Raw genomic sequence first — 17795 nt, forward strand, 5'->3', positions numbered from 1 at the left:
ACTAGAATAGTTACATTTACTGAGCTGCTTCAGATTTGTGATGAGTGAGAGTTGCAAATTAGCCTTCTGCTATTAGACATGCAGATTATCTGCTGAGGATAATAAATTGATATTGCAATCAATATTCAGATTTTGCATTGTATCAACATCTTATCTGTGAGTAGTGCTGCTGTTTCCCTTTTCATATAGTAACAGCCTAAGGTCTGGGCTTGGGAGAAGTCTTACTTGCATCAGGTGAGGATACTACAGCTTTCAAGTGCTCTTTGCAGCCCTGACTACAGCTCAGCTTTTCCTACTGCTTAGTCTTGCACAGGGGCTGCTGGAGACATGACTTCTGAACCTTTTTCTGAAACACCTGAGCCTCCTCCAGAGGCAGCTCTGACCTGCCTCAAGATAGGGCAGACCCTACCTTAACCTATCCTAGCCTTCAGGAGGACATACAAGATGCCTTAAAACACAGCAAACTCTGAACTCCCACTACCCTGACACGCTCCTTTTTCTGTGAGAGTGATGACTTCTTTCAAGAGACTGAAGAATGCAATCAGAAAATAATTAGGATTATCAGGCTAATTACTGCATAGAACATTTTCTAATGTTAATAGTGGTAAGAAACACTAATTGCTGTTTACTGTGGAATGAATATTTAAACTTGTCAAGTGAAGAGGGAAAAAATGGTTTTTTTTCCACTGGGGATAGATGATAACTGCAGACACACATACAAAGTAACATTTTAATTTTTAAAATGAAATTGGTGTCCTATTAATACAAAGGTATAGAAACTTCATACCTCAAAAACAGCAAAATACACAATCACAGTACCCTCACAGCATTTGAACACAGTTCAAAAAATCCTTTGAAACCAGCTTGAATATTGTGAATTATCAAATACATGCATTCCTTTTAATTTATATTTTCCTATTACAGTTTTTAGGGTTCATATTTATGGACTTCTTTCCATCAACTAGAAGGGTTTGAAAATTAACTCTTTTTTGAAATGTAAAACGATATCCTCATAATTTAGAGAAATTTGGGAATAAGAACTTCAAAAACACCCACATAAAATTACAACAGTTGGCAGCACTGTAATTAAAAAAAAAAAGAAAACTTTTGAACGTATTACATGTCCATTTACAAGTTTCCCTTTTCTACTGATATATATGATGACATTGCTTCAGGAAGAAAAATACTGCAACGGGTTGCAAATATTTAAGACTTAAAACTTAAGTTCTGAACTGAAGCCACATTTCTAGTTCTACTGAAGTAAATTTTTTAAAAAAAGGTAAAAGATGAAACTACTCTGGGTTGAAAGGCCTAGTGCATATGCATACGCTGAAGATCTGGACTATCAGCTACCACTGGAGAACACAGACTGCAGAAGTAACATTCAAAGCTTATTAACAGCACAAGATTAAACTAAATTAGCTAGACTAAGAGAAAATCAGACAACAGAGGACTTGTGGGTCATCTACTTCATCTCTTCATGTCATCTGCTATACCACAGCTTATTACAAGAATACATAAATACGAGAACAGTAAATCAATACCTGCTTTATATAATAAATAACCTTTCTATATAAATTATGAAGAAACAGCTACAGTAAAATCAGTGCAAAGCACTGAAGGAACACTGAGTCCTGTCTGCCAGAACGTGCATCACAAAACACCCATATGTCATCTGTTGCATCATAGAACGAATCACCGAATGGTTTGGGTTGGAAGGGACCTTAAAGATCACTCAGTTCCAACTTCCTGCCATGGGCAGGGACACCTCCCACCAGACCAGGTTGCCCAAAGCCCCATCCAGCCTGGCCCTGAACACCACCTCCAGGGATGGGGCATCCACAGCTTCTCTGGGCAACCCGCTCCAGTGCCTCACTGCCCTCAGAGTAAAGAATTTCTTCCAAATATCTAATCTAAATCCCCCTTTTTTTCAGTTTAAAACCATTACTGTTGTGGTATCACTACACTCCCTAAGAGTCCTTCCCCAGCTTTTCTGTAGGCCCCCTTTAAGTACTGGAAGGCCACTATAAGGTCTCCCTGGAGCCTTCTCTTCTCCAGGCTGAACAACCCCAACTCTCTCAGCCTTTCTTCACAGGAGAGGTGCTTCAGTCCTTTGATCATCTTCATGGCCCTCCTCTGGACTTGTTTTAATACATCCATGTCTTTTTTGTTCTGGGGGACCCAGAGCTGAACACAGTACTCTAGGTGGGGTCTCACAAGAGCAGAGGGGGAGAATCACCTCACTCGATGTACTGGCCATGCTTCTTTTGATGCAACCCAGGATACGGTTGGTTTTTTGGTCTGCAAGCGCACATTGCCAGCTCATGTTGAGCTTCTCATCAACCAACACCTCCAGGTTCATCTCACCAGGGCTGCTCTCAATCCATTCTCCACCCAGCGTGTGTTTGTGCTTAGGGTTGCCCCAGCCCAGATGCAGGACCTTGCACCTGGCCTTGTTGAACTTCTTGAGGTTTGTACAGGCCCACCTCTCAAACCTGTCCAGGTCCCTCTGGATGGTATCCTTTACCTCCAGCATTATGACCGCACAACACAGCGTGGTGTCATGGGCAAACTTGCTGAGAGTGCACTCAATCCCACTGTCCACGTCACCAACAAAGATGTTAAAACAGTGCCTGTCCCAGCACTGACTTGTGAGGAACACTGTTCATTACTGATCTTCAACTGGACATTGAGCCGTTGACCGCAACTCTTTGAGTGTGACCATTCAGCCAATTCCTTGCACACTGAGTGGTCCATCCATCAAAAGATGCATTGATGAGAATTGAAAGATGCACAACGCTCATTGTGAAGTTCGACAACTATTTACAATGTCAGAAAGTTGATATTAAAACAATGCAAGTGTTATCTAAGCTGCATAGCTTCATTCTTCCTAATTGTTAAATAACTTCCTCTTCCCTAATTGATTCTTCAAATGGAAGTCTCCCTCATTAATCCATACTTGCATGTGCAGCTTTTTTGGAATTAAGGAAGTTCTTTTTCTTTTTCCTTGGAGAATTATGAAAAGAAAGTACTGGATCACTCTGCTCACGGAACAAAAATACCTTCTCCCCTGTGTCTAATACTTCTATGGATTCAACGGTTGCAGTGTTCAAGGAAACATATTGACCAGACTGTTCCATAGGAAGATGCGTAGACAAACATCCAAGATGAATGAATGATGCTTCTTCCAGGAGGACAAGTTGCTTCTTCTTTATCAAGCTACATTAATGAGAAAGAAAAAAAAAAAAGAATTAAAAATGAAAACTTGGCAGAAAAACAGCATCACTTTCTGTATCATACCATGACATAGGAGTGGTGACTTTCCTCTGGAAGCTAAAGAAAATAATATTTTAGACAGAAATGTAATTTCTCTTCCAATCCCCAATAATTTGCATAACATTTTACAAGATACAAAACTGCATAAGAAAAGTTAACCTTATAATAAGTAAGGGAAGGTGAGGCAATGTTTATGAAAAATGTGTGAATTTTGTTGGTAAGTACAGAAAAACCTTTTTAGGTATTTAATATTATTATTGCATATTATGTATAAATGTGTTGCATGAGCATAAAAGATTATAACAGTGTCAGAAAAGGCACATTTATGAACTTATTTTCTGACAGATGTAGAAGAAACTTTGGAGATGAAATAGAGTATAAGAAAATAATAATTTTAAAAAATCATGTGTTTCTTCCTCTTTTTTTTTTTCCTTTACCTGTCTTCTCTCCTGTTTAGAGAAGGAATTCTTTCCAAACTTCTGTTTATCAGATCTTCCCTTACTTTGTTCTCCAATGCTTGCCACCTCTCTTGGTTCTTCCTGAAGGAGGAGGAAAGAAAAAATTCCCAGCAGCAAATCCCTAACTACACATACTTTTTCCCCTTTTCTTATTTTAACTACCAAAACCCTAACATTAATGCAATAAATGCAACCAATAAGAGCACACAAGGGTTTTTGCACAAGTTATTTAAATCACATAAGATCACATGGTCCCAAGGACCCTTAGCCATTCCTTGACAACTCACATCCAACAACTAGAGGGTTCAGTGCCACGTATGCTTTTCATAGAATCATATCATAGAATGGTTTGGGTTAGAAGGGACCTTAAAGATCACCCAGTTCCAACCCCCCCTGCCATGGGCAGGGATGCCACCCACCAGACCAGGTTGCTCAGGGCCTCGTCCAACCCGGCCTTGAACACCTCCAGGGATGGGGCATCCATAGCTTCTCTGGGCAACCTGTTCCAGTGCCTCACCAACCTCTGAGTGCCTCACTAACCTCTGAGTGAAGAATTTCCCCCTAACATCTAATGCAAATCTCCCCTAAACTTAAGATTAGTTTACAACTATTCCCCCTTGTCCTGTCACTATCTGCCCAAGCAAAAAGTTGCTCTCCATCTTTTTTATAGTAGTACTGAAATACTTTAAGTACCGAAGCCTTTAAGTAAAGAAAGGCTGCAATGAGGTCTCTCTGGAGCCTTCTCTTCAGGCTGAATAGCCCCAGTTCTCAGCCTTTCTTCACGGGAAAGGTGCTATGATCATCAGCCCTCTGATCATCTTCATGGCCCTCCTCTGGCTCTAACAGGTCCATATCCTTCTTTTTCTGAGGGACACCCTTCAAACACATCTCTCTCCAATTTGGAGATTTTTTTTTTTTTAATTTAAAAATAATCTTTTTTCCCTTTCTCATGTCATGCACAGCAGGGAGTTGGGAGAGAGACTTCATTATTTTAATAAACTCAAGTCAACAAAAAGAAAATGATCAGAGTAAGGTTTATAAATCTATAAAATAACTGCCTAATTCAGTTAAATTACACTCCTAAGCTTATAAAACTTATGAGCTTTTCATCAATCAATTTTATTCCATAAAATAAAGCAGCAGTTTCAAAACACTTTACACCATGAAAATATTTCACAGAAGAAACTTATGAACGTCCTATTTTTCTATCATCAATCTGCTTGTCAAGCAAATAAATATATAAAGAAAGCAATAATCTTTTCCAACAGTCTACCAGAAAAGATCACACTTACCTTTTTTTACAGCTGCCAGACTCATCTGCAGCACTATCACCTTCAGCAACAGCATCTGTATATTTATTGATGGAATCGAGGACAGAAAGAACCTCACTTTGTGAACTGGAGGGCAGCAACAAGTTCAGAATCCCGTGCAATGTTCCCATTGGCACCCTTGTCAGTTTGGCTAAATAACCTGCCAGTCGGAGCTCCTGGAGGATTAATAAGTGGAAGCAGCATAGGAAGGGAAGGGAAGGAAAGGGTTAGTGAATTTTAATTGCTAGCGGTAAAAAATAATTCATCATAGAAACAAAAAGTATTACTAAAAATCATTTTAGTGGTTTTGATGTCAAGTGGTCACAGTCCTGCATTCATTGCTTCCATCCACACTGGCCCATATGCATTGAAGTACCCCATTTCATTACAAATACATGCAATTTAAATTCTAAACAACCGGTTCCTCTCATTTTGTCTGCTTAGAGCAGATACTCGATGCCAGAAAAATCACAATGCAATCATATTCTAGAATGTAAGGTTTACTTAATTTATGGATTGTAATCTTATCAACATAGGAATGAAGCAATATGGCATTTTTTGGTCTGCAAAATCAGAAAAAAATAACCTCTGAAACCTAATGACAACATTTACATGTTACCATGGTTGGGCATTTCATTGCTTAGCTTCTCGTAACACCACATTCTGTGATAAGCTCAGAGAATAGCTTGTAATACTTGTCAGTAAGAGAAGGAAACATCTTCAGCCCCCTAAAAATGTTTTTTCTTTTATTTTCTGGCCCAAAGGTTGTTGGTAAATTATATTCACACAGTGTCCAGACAGACTAAGTTCAAATTCAGTTGTTCCCTAGACGATGAATCAGACCAATTCCCTGTCTCCCTCTAGGCACCCAAACCACATTGTTACTTGCTGCTCAGCTGTCAAAACTACTCTGTCCCCAGGGCTGTTTCTGCAGATTTCTCATGTGTATCAAATATAAAACAGCCTACAGTATATTGAGACAAGCAGAGATTTCTCTCCAAAATGCAGAAGTAGTCACTCCCCAAAGTCTCTTAGGCTCTTAAGTATTGCTGCATGTTTTCCATGGAAACCACTGAGATACCAGAACGAATGAGACAAAATGCTAAGATTGATCATAGATTACTAAGTTGTTGGGTATTTCAAATATCCATTATTTTCATCCTGAAATGGGTACCGTAGTTAGGAAAGAGACATCTGTTCATGGTTCTTAAGTAAGAAGTGATTTGATTCTTCTGTAGGGAAAATGTAAAGAAGGCCTTAAATCTTAATACAGACAGATAAGTTTAATTTCTGTAGTCAATGTATACAGGCTGCTTGGTCTTTAAAAACTGTTGTTCCAGAAACTTGCAAAAAAACAAAAATGGCATCTCTGTGACCCATCCCTCTGACAGAATGGTCTCAGCAGGACCTTTAACTCCATAATTTATATGGGGATGATTATTTATATGCGTCATGACTTCAGTACTGCTTTCCTCTGTAATAGTTTTCTCTTTAAAATATTCCTTCCTCCGCTCTGACCCTTACCTCTCTGCATCAAGTATGATTTGTACTGGAAGACAACCCTCAGTGGTATTCTAACACAGCAGAATTCATGATTAAGTCATCCTCCAAGGTGTCACAGTGCTGTCAACAGTACCAAAAGTGGCACCAGCCAGGTGCACCTAGCATATGTCTGGCAAAGTGAGTGCTGATGTGTGAGCAGGCACCTGCAGTAGCACTTAGAAAAACCCACAGGTACCTGGACCAGCTTGCGTAAACAGGAAGGAGAAGTGAATGTGCATTCAAATACAGGAATGGTCACACTAGTCAGACCAAAGGCTCTCCAGTGTGGGGTGAGTTTCAATCTTCAGGCATATTAGAGACAGTAAAGTACTGCAAAGATTAGAAATTTGTGTGTTTTGTAACATTAATGGATAAAAATGTTAGTTGAGCTACCAATAACCTCACCTGTATTCTCTGAATTTCGCCAGAGTATAAATAGGGATGTATGAACTGTGGTTTGCAAACAGTAGAATTACTTTTAAGTATTTTGTCTGAGCAATGTGTATTTAAACACCTATATGCAAGAATCAATGAACTTGATTCATGCTGTGTTTCAAGCTTACCGTGCTGTTCCCACATGACAGTCTGTCTCCATCATTTGTCTTCTCTAAAAATCAACTAGTGTACCTGGGGCTATAGCTACATGCTCATTTATAAGTAACTTCTCACCGAGAGGCTTATGATCCTGAACTCACTATCATTCTAGCAAATCTCTTACCGACCTAGATCTGCTTCCATAGGGATGTAAGCTGCAAGACAAAATGTAGGAAAGTGAAACTTTCCAAGAAGGCTACATCCACAGTTCTAAAAACTAGTTTAAAGGGGAAAACCCTCTATAAAGAAAAGAATAAGTGTAACATACAGAGGTACAATACTATAGTTTCTTAATATGTGTCAATATAATGTGCCTATAAATTTTAAGAAAACAGGGGGAAAAAAGATTTAAAAATCAATTCCTATATCAACACACAGGATAAACATATCCCAAAGAAGGAACATATTATACTGTGAGCCTTAATAAATGAATAAACTCCTATTCTACTGAGCGTGTACTTCTTTACAGTTGAATTATGACTATTCAAGTTTGGAATTACAGTTGGAATTATTATATTATGAAAATTGCCATGAACAGAATTCATTTTTGTGTATCTGAAGGCACTATCTGTACAGGTGTTATGGAATTTCATAAACTCCGTGTCCCAAAGTATCTCTGGACTACCTTTTATAAGACTAAATGTAAATACAAAAAATCCCACTCTGGTGTATCTAATACATATTTCTACACACTAAAAATTTCTTCAGGGAATCTTATGAACAAAACATACAGCACAGTCCCCCAGGTATACATTGAACAGTGTGTCCAGTTTTTCAGCTGTAGTGAGTTGACAATAATGCTCATAAACCTGCTTCTGTCTTCAAGATATATAAATTAGAGTTATCAAGGTCACTGCTCACCTGCTAGGGTGCTAAAGGGACTGGGTACTGTGAAAATTATGACATACTGTTTGCATGCATCTGTAATCTGCACAACATTTATTTTAATTTCTGAACTTGCAGAATGCCTACCATGCTGTTCAGAAGCTGTTTCACGATACATCTGTGCCAAAGGATTAGAAACCCAACAGTCATCACAAGAAGACAATTAAATTGTCAGCAACATAATCAACAGGGTTTACCTATGCTGTAGAAAAGCAAGATCCAGCTTTCCCCAAGCCAAATGGTAAGATCTTCGGGAATGTAGCACAAGAAGCGTCACTATTAAAAAACTTCTAGAATAGACACTAGCTTACAGTAACATGCAAAACCAGAATATTCCTGGTTAGTACTGGGCAGTTAATTGATAAATGTAATCAACACTTCCCAATGAAAAGAGCACTATATTTGAACTGAAATGCTAAGAAAAGAGTGAAGGTCTGTTGGGAAAGGACCAACATTTCTCTTGTAATGATTCAAAGTCAGAAGAAGTAGCACTTAGCCACTGGGTTTGCCTCTCTTCTTGGTGTCCCTTCCACTAAGTCCTACACTGCTGCTTCATCATTCAGCTGATTTTAATATGGTACACATCTTGAATTTAATGCCTTCATGTGAGAGGTAAATGTTGAGGCTCTTATCACACACAGCTAACTCAGAAGCAGCAGAAAACCATTTCACACCATCCTTTGCAAGATAAGAAGTCTTCTGCTGAGCAGCTGTCTTGTTATATGCAACTTCTTCCTAACCTTCTATGCCCAGGGGTACGGCAAGCTAAGAACCAGAGTACAAGATTAATGCAGTGTTCATGCTCCTTTTTAAGAGTTCCCACTTAGTGCTGAGTGTTTTCACCAGCCCAGGAAATAGCTAAATGAACATTGTACAAGGCCCCAGCCATTCCTTCAATTAGTCCAAAATCACAAAGCAACAGCAGATATAAAAGCACTGAAGTTACACTATGATAATGGTCTCAGTAGTGTTAATTTGGAAGAGTTGGTCTGTGCTGTTTAAAGCCTACATAACAGCATTTCTGGATGCAAAATGTTTTGTCAGATAAAAATATAATGAACTAGGAAAAAAAAAGTATAAAAGAATTTACAAGACTGGTCCACCAAGACCTATGACTTAAACTACAGCAGTATAGGGAAAGACGAGCAAAGGCCAAAGGACCTTTCAAAGCATTTTCAATTTCTGTACGTGTTCTGATGTTTATTTTCCACTGATGCTGAAAATAATTTATTTCTTATCTTACATATACGATATTTAACAAGTATCTGAAGTATTGTATGTTTCAGCAAAACATTCATTGAAGCCTGTTAAATCCTTACCCGTTTTACGAAATTTAAAAAAAAAAAAAAAAAGAATGTTGAACAGGACAAAAGATCTACCCTCTGTTCACCTAGAAACATGTTCTGAAATTTTCAGTTGTTACACAAACTGCAATTACAAATGGGAAAATGAAGCCTCAATTTAATATCACCTCTGAAAAGTGTTATAGCTGTTGCTGCCCATGTTACTGTTCCACAACTTAATGCATAACTGAAAATAGTTGGTGACTGCCTCATCAGCAGTACACAGGTTATTTTAATGGAACATAAATGAATACATGTAAAATTTAAAGCTATAAAGAAATAATCAGATTAAAACTCACCATCTTGTGAGTATTTACCACACAAACATCCTACAATGGCAGACAGCAGAAAGTTTTTTTCAGGAGCTCTGCGTGCAGCAGCCATGGGGGCAGGAAACACAATGAGAAGGAGTTTAAAGCTGGAGTAGAATTCAGCAGTTGCTGACAGCCATATCTGTTTACCATATGCCAAACTGTCAAGGTGAATATGGTAGCAAGACAGTTTGAAAAAAGGGGTTGCAACATAAAAATTGAAGAGAAAAACAATAATAATAAAAAAGCTACAGAAACACATAGTTTGGATTTAAAACTAGAAGGCTGGTAATGCTGGTTGTGACCTCCTCAGCAACACCTTCAAATGCTACACTTTGCAAAACATGTCAGAATGGATTTTTGGTGCTTATATTATTATGCCCAGAGAATAGGAAACCTGGGAAGCGTAAGACCAGGTTTGAATTCCACTCTAACTTAATTCATTAGCACAAAGTGAGATAGTCAATTCCAGGACAGCACCTTAACCATCAGGCTCCCAGATGAGTCAAGTCTCTTCCAGCGAGGCTAATGCAATGATTCCACTTTGAATGGAGCCCGAGTGTCCCCATGAGAGACAGACTGAAGTGATTATCAAACTCCTGTGAGCTTTAGGAGACCTTGCTGCAAGTTCCTTGCCCAAATCAGAGTAAGGGTCTGAAAGCATGTGTGACCTACCACGTGAATCTCCTAATGCACATATAATATACAGGAGTCCCACTCCAAGCTGATCTCAAGTAGACATCTGACTCAACAGAAGATAAAGAGTTCAGAAACCTGAGTAGAAACAAACCCGAGATTCAGGAAAAGCTGACATCCCCTTAGTCTAAGTTGTCCCTCCTTGGCTCGCTAGCATATGAAGTTCCCAGTTTGTGATACAGGTGGCTGCAACTGCAACTGTCCTTGAAAGGTAAGACACCTAGATGGTAAAAGCCGTAGAAGCTACTATAGTCTTTTTTTTTTTTCACCCTGATATTAGTTACTTACCTAAACCAAAACCTGCAAATACAATTTAGGAACAACAGTGATTCACTTTTAATGCCCTTTGTGGCACTGACAGGCAGCCAACAAATAATAAATTATGACCAATGAAGAAGAGATGTTCTTTCTGAAAATAGTATGAGTAATGACACTAGAAAACTTAACTAGCAGTGCTTTTATCATTTAGTTTTGTAACACAATCAATGCTATTCATTTCTCACATAGACTGAAACCTAAACAGAACCCCTGTCTTAACACGTGGAAATCAAACGGTAAATCTGTCTGTAAACCCGAAACTCATGCAATTTAGTTCCCTCCACAGAATGAAATGCAATAGGACAACTGCCGGAAAGGATTTATAGGTGAAGAAGTAGTATAACGTAGTAAAATTAAAAAGGCTGAAAAGTAGGTCAGAATTAATTGAAGTCAATGGTAATATATGCTGCAAACACCAGAACTGACTATTAGCAGAACTGGGTACAAATATATCTGCAACAGTTCCCAAAAAAGAAGAAAAGCTGATCTGCTGATACAGCTGTAATTTAAACCTGCTAGCTTTGTTCAATTTCATGCTTACCTGACTATAAAGTGCCAAAAATGCATCCATTTCTATATTTTCCAGGAGATCTTCAAGCACCATGCAATTCCACTGCTCATCTCTCAAGCTGAAGTGAAAGACAGAATTAACATTGAAATCTTCTCAGGTGCAATGACTGTATTATAGGAAACAATAACTGAAAGTCATCCATTCAGGAGGCAAAACTCTGTCAGCCATGTTGGCTGAGCAGCGTAACTTCTAAAATAAGTCAGTTTCTCCTCCTCTCTTCTCCCCTAAACGACAACACAAAATCAGAGCAGAATCTGAGGCCATGTTCTTGCACATAATACAAATCTGAAATTGCTCCAAAGGACTGTCATTCAATCAGTCCCCCCATCACCTCATTTTCATCACAACGCTTTTCCGCAATTTGTGGACCTTTTTGTTTCAGAAATAACAATAAATTGTTACCTTCCTCATTACTGATTTTTTTTTCTTTCCAGACCAACTTAAGAAGCCATTACAATGTTATCTGGGAAAAGTGCAAGATTCATTTCTTCCATTATGTTTACAGGTAAATAGTAAAGACTAGCTGTTGCTCCTTTGAAGGCCTGACTGACACACCTGTATCCTGTAGTATTCCCAAGCCAGTAACCTGTTTGCTCTTCTAGGAGAGACATCAATGACAGCTCCAGCCCCTTTAGAGTTAAAACAGACTTAAGAGTGCTACAACTCCACTCAAAGCCTATCTAAGCTATTTTAATAAATCAATTGGTTCAAAGGAAACCCTCTTTGTAATGGAAAACACCCTCTAAGAATCTTACATGAAACCTGAGATGTGGTAGGCTTTTAATAGTGTGCAATACAAGTAGAAATGTACTTTCTAACTCCTGTAACCCTAATGTAATACATTATTTTGTAATTTCGCACATTATCATCTATTTTTGCTGGGTGACCTTCATACAAGACAGGTATTTCTACATCTCTCCTAAGAGGCATTTTTTTTTCCCACTGATACCTTTACTTAAAGGTACTTAACTTTTCCACTGATACCTTTACTTATATATGACATCAAAAATAACTGTGGGACAGGGAATTCAGTCTACAGTGGAGATGGAAATTCAGTTTTATTTCTCAGTTACTTCCTCTGACCCCACTTGAGCAGGTTTCATTGAAGTCCTTACTCATCTTCTTGGGAAATGAAGAAACAGGATTAGAATTCTTTTCCCCCTTGCTGCTAGGAAGTATTGTTATGTTTTCACTGGCTCCCCATCAAGATATGGTGACTGTCACAAAGAACATCACCATCCAAATGCAACTAAGTTATCTCCTATTTCTTATTTCAGTGCTCCTGAGACTTCTCAGTTATGCTCTGGGCCACAGTCCCTCCCCAGCACAGCAGAGATTTCGTCTGTTGTTTCTCTGTGCTATCTTAAAGTCTGTAATGACTGTGGTGATTGAGCAACACCTGAGACCAAAGCACTCACCTTTGCTGGTGCAGATTTATAAATTGGTTACATTTATTCATGGCCTGTCTTAGCAGAACTGTCACCTGTCTGTCTGCATTCATTTCTACAGGTTCACTTGAAAGCCCCAATCCATCCGGTGTCCACCTCTGCTTATTCATTAGATGTTGTTGCTGCTGAGCTGACTCCTTATGCAACATTTCATACTCCAGCTTCCTGTCAAGTTCTTCAATCTCCTAGAGGTTGAAAACACAATCTTGAAGTTCATAAATTATCTTACAAGAACAAGTTCCAACTGGAGTGAAGAAAGAAGATGGTATTGGAGCTTGTGTTATTAGCTTATTCATTTTCTCATTCCACCCAGCCACGTGCAGTCATTACACTTTCCAACTCATCGAATGGCTTCAGTAAACATGACTTGCATGCTGTGAACATATGAGAACAATGCCTAAAGATATGAGCCAATTTTCATTGTGTTAAACGCTGATACTCTCTGAAACCTTCCTATGTAGAAGACATCTAGAAAGAAGACTACCGGCAAGCCTGAGATCCAAACAAAAGAATGGCACCATCAGAATTAATCTATGAGCTACATAAAGCCACTGGAACAGCTCGTGAAACTCAGCAAGACTAGTTTTAGTTATATTGCATCAATGGCTAGTATCAAAGAGATGTGAGTTCAAAGACAGTGTACTATTGTGAATTTATTGAATTACTAAATTGTGTAATAAAATCAGGATTCAAATACAATGGTCTAAAAATCAAAGGTTTAAAACCCAAAGTTTTAAGTGGACTGGATCTCTCATGACAAAGACCTCTTTGAACAAAGAATCAAAGCAGACATCAGAAGGAAGGGCTCATATTCCAGTCTTCCAATGTCATTTTTGTCTGACCTCAAAAAAGTTGCTTACTAAATATCTTAGCACCTTTCTTCCCAACCTGTAGCTTGGAAAAAATACTGATTTTTTTTATCTGCCTATTCTTCCACCTCATCAGCTGTATTCACACTACAAATTCATTGAAGTATGGTATCTCTAAGTAAGCATCTGCTCCCTGGTCAGCAAGATGTGACACTGGAGCTCAGATCTACTCTCCTAACACCTAAAAATAATATTAACTTGCTATCTCTAAGAGTATAAAGCAAATTCACATACAGCCAGATGTGTTTTGTTTCATTGATTGGTAAAACTATCACTGATGTAGTTAAGCATTAGAGAATCCTGTGTAATCTGACATATTTGTTTTAAAGTAACAGGTGTTAATGTTTGTCAGGTAGAGGAACAAAGGAGCAGAAATAAAACACAGCAAGAGACAAAGGTTTGATTACCAGGAGATAGTTTCTGTAAACCAACAGTGCCCAAAATATATTTTTCCCCAAATAAGGCTTAGCTCAGTTCCTGCACACTGGGTAAAGAATCCAGTGCTAGTTATTCTATCTTCAGTCTCTCCTTCAATACTTTTTCGCCATTTGTTCAAGGACAGAGAAGCTAAAAGCAACCTCTTTGCAGAAGATGGGACAAAGCCCAATCTTTTCTTTGGGACCTCTTATAATTCCTGCATTAAAAGCAATAATCCCAGATTAAATTATTTTAATACTCTGTCTATGCAGAACTTTCTCCATTCTCTACAGATTTAATGATTTATTTTTTAAATGGAATGGTATAAGCATACTAACTGCCATTTTAAGAGAAGCTCTACAGAGATGAGAGCATTAAAATTTAAGCAGGAGTTTTCATAGTAATAGCTTTCTAATGATGCCCTCAAGCAAAGAGATTTTGCTCTTAAAAAATCATTTTGTTTGTTCAACTCCAATGCTCTCCCAAGCCTCACTTGGATGGCCACAAATAGCAGACAAAACCCGTCCTTATGAATACAGAGCACTGAAGTATTAAAAAAAGAATAGAAAACTGTCACATACATGTAACGTACACACATAAATGCAATGAACAATGAAGGGAAGAGGTCTTTCTGAAGTTTCTGCTATAGAAACAATGTGAGTATGCTTGGAGGGAGACAGACAGGTAAGTATATTTATACATTTATATATATATATAAACTTTAAAAGCTCCATGATTTAAGTATATTGTGTATTTATGGATTTTCCTGTATGGCTAGCATTATATTCTCAAAAAATTTGTAACACATTCATGACGAATCATGACACTATCTCTTCCCAATGTTCTTTCTTGTAATCAACAAAATTTAACTAGTCATCAAAATACTGCTCTTCCTGACTGTATATCTCTGGATGGTACTGTAACAAAAATAAATAATCACAATATACAATCTTCTCTGGCACTAATATTTTCCTTTACTTTAGTTCTTTTATTTAGAACAGTAGAGTGCACATAAACACAGAAATTCAAGGCCAGACCATCAAGAGTTGCAAACCAGTGCAACTAAATCAAAGTCAAATAAACTACTGTCTCAGTTGCTGCCTCCTAACAGGAGTTTTTCTTTCTCACAACCTCATTACTTACTGGATTATGGGCTTCCAAAATCTGAATACATTCCAATTTTGACATGGTTTTTGACATGCTCAGTTGTTCAAAGAGCAAAGCTTGTACACTTATGATAGCAGTATATAGCTCCAACATTTTGATTTTTTTAACAGTCTTTTGAAACTGTAAAGAAGCAATATACTCTCCAAGTTTATTTTCCAGATCACGCAGCTGACAGTCTTTCTCAAGCAGCAACTCGTAATTAACCTAAAAAATAATGAAGCACAAAAGATAACAAGATTAACATAAAACCTTAAAACCTTACATGAACACTCATGATTTTACTAGTCTGCAATTAACAAGCTGGATTAAAGCAGCAAAGAAATCAAAGCTGTTATCTTATAATGAGATACATTGTTTAAAAAAAAAGAGTGTTTTTAAACATTCAATTCCAAGCTTTTACTGTATATAAATGATCACAAAATACTGCAGGAATATGAGATACCAATTAGATCAAGCTTTTTTTTTTTTTTTGGGGGGGGGGGAGGGGGGAGTACAGATAACTCTAATAATACTAACCTGGAATACAGGGTCTATATTAATTTTTAATATAACAAAGGTAAAAATTAATAACACAAACAAATCTCTGCTTACATACATGAGTGACTGAAGAGGAAGAGAAAATACATCCTTCCATCTGAGCTTGTCACTCTAAGCCCCCTTTACAGTCAAAGAAAAGGGAAAAGGTGCCTGTTGGTGCGTGTCATACCCTAAAAAAACTCTTTCTACTGATGTTTAAGTGTGGATGTCAAGGTTAGACTACACTGCACATATAACATTTGGGTAAGTGAATCCTCAAAGACGTCAAAAAATTTTCATCTTAAGTTTTATTCTCTCTCACTGTGTTACCTATCCATGCCGGCCCAGAATTTTTATTGTAAGAGAGGGAAGACAGAGCGAGCATACACAAGCATGAGAGCTGCAACTCCACTACTTAGAACTTACATCAAGTGCTGCACTACAGACTGGATTTTGAATCCAGAATCTAAGCACAGAAACAGCCCAACTATGACACTGCTGGGTATCTGAGTGCAGGGTTTTTCCTCTCACTCCATCTCTAAATTCTCTTCTGCTCCTAAAAAAATCTGAGAAGTTTCACAGCATGTAAAAAAGTTTTCAGAAATAATATTGGAAACTTAAGAAAATGCTTATTTATTTTAACAGAAATGCTCAGGCAACCACTCCCTGTGACAGAATGGAAGGACCACAGCCATCAGAGGAGGCATCTCAAAACCTTTTAAAGATGTTTTGATTAATTTACTGTCACTCAGAGCAGGTATTCCCATTTGCATGCTACAGAAAGGTAGTTATCCCATCCAATTTGGCCCCTCTCTTAAAGAATGGGAAGAGATGAACATCCCTATTTAATTCAGATATCTACACGGTAGGTATCTTAGCATGGATCCTAAGGCATCCTATATGTGCAGCCTTAATCTCTCTACAGTTCTACCTGTCTAGAAAATAGGAGTAATAAATAGACCTGTATGTTTATTAGAAAGATTAGCATTACGTTTATAGTCCTCTGAGATACTCTGCTATATGGCACCACAGAGTTCTTACACAATGAATTCCATAATCTCAAACGAGTTTTCTTTAAAATTATCTGGCTAGTTACAACATTTTACTAGTGTTGCACCACTATACATACTCTTAGCCTTATCCCTTCGTTAAAATATTTGAGATGCCCACAGTTCACAATAGTAACCGAGAAGCCCAGCTTATGGAGGTGCTCCAGCAGGCCCCTGTCTTTGCCCAGGCTGCAGCATGCCCTGCCACTTGCTCTGAAGAAAGGCCCCGGGGAGAGGTGGAGGGCAAAGCTCTATCAGGCAATTGTCAACACACACTCCTGTGGCACTGGTGAGTCACACCACTTATAGGGAAGAGAATTATAAAGTAGTTGTCCATCAAGTGTGAACAATAATGCTGAAGGTGAACCGCAGTCTTTAGACACTATATGACTTGCCATTGGCACAAGATCTGATTTGGCCCCTCAGTGTATCTCTGCACAAATAAAGAAAGATGATACGTACTCAAGTCATTAACACCTTATTAGCTTTCCATTCATGTTAGCTTTGTATTCTATTCGTGTTAATCAGAATTATATATCTTTGACTCTATTCACAATTAGCCTGAAAGCAGCATTTATGAAGACTGCCACCAAGCTTTTAGATCCCTGAGACAATAAACATGTAATACGATGCTTAAGAATTTTCTTTGGAAATTATATTGATAAGAAACTTGCCAAGAGAGATTGTGTTTCATCCAAATTCTATTACCAGGTAGATGGAGTTAAATTTACAATGTGATTTGCAACCAAATATGCTTGTGCTATGTTCATGTGATATTCTCCAAAGTCTCCATTATATCATCTGGAATGTCCGTGAACACAAGGGAAGGAAGGTTACCATCAGGAAGTATTTCCTACTAATGTGAATTAAGCCAAGTACAACTCAAGAGTAAGAAACCATGCTACAGTCACAAAGTAGAGACAAGAATAATTTTCTTGTTATTTTTAACAAGTCTCCATCTTAAAAGACGGACTTTGTCTTTCAACATTACTGTTTAAAGAATTGATTACAGAATCACAGAGTTG

General features: G+C 38.0%; 1 protein-coding gene across 1 annotated transcript in view; it reads right to left on the bottom strand.

Moving 5' to 3' along the window:
- Positions 1-716: 716 nt before the first annotated feature.
- The window catches only part of EVC2 (EvC ciliary complex subunit 2), a gene marked incomplete at its 5' end in the record, with an annotated part of 70679 nt that continues 53600 nt past the window's right edge, over positions 717-17795 (bottom strand). The window contains 8 exon segments of the mRNA XM_083834455.1: positions 717-2942; positions 2945-2951; positions 2953-3219; positions 3714-3815; positions 5027-5220; positions 11275-11362; positions 12723-12937; positions 15182-15409. Of these exon segments, the coding sequence (XP_083690581.1) occupies positions 2898-2942; positions 2945-2951; positions 2953-3219; positions 3714-3815; positions 5027-5220; positions 11275-11362; positions 12723-12937; positions 15182-15409 (1146 nt within the window). The 3' untranslated portion in view covers positions 717-2897.

This window comes from Anser anser (assembly GCF_964211835.1).
Source record: "Anser anser genome assembly, chromosome: 4".
Taxonomy (NCBI): Eukaryota; Metazoa; Chordata; class Aves; order Anseriformes; family Anatidae; genus Anser; species Anser anser.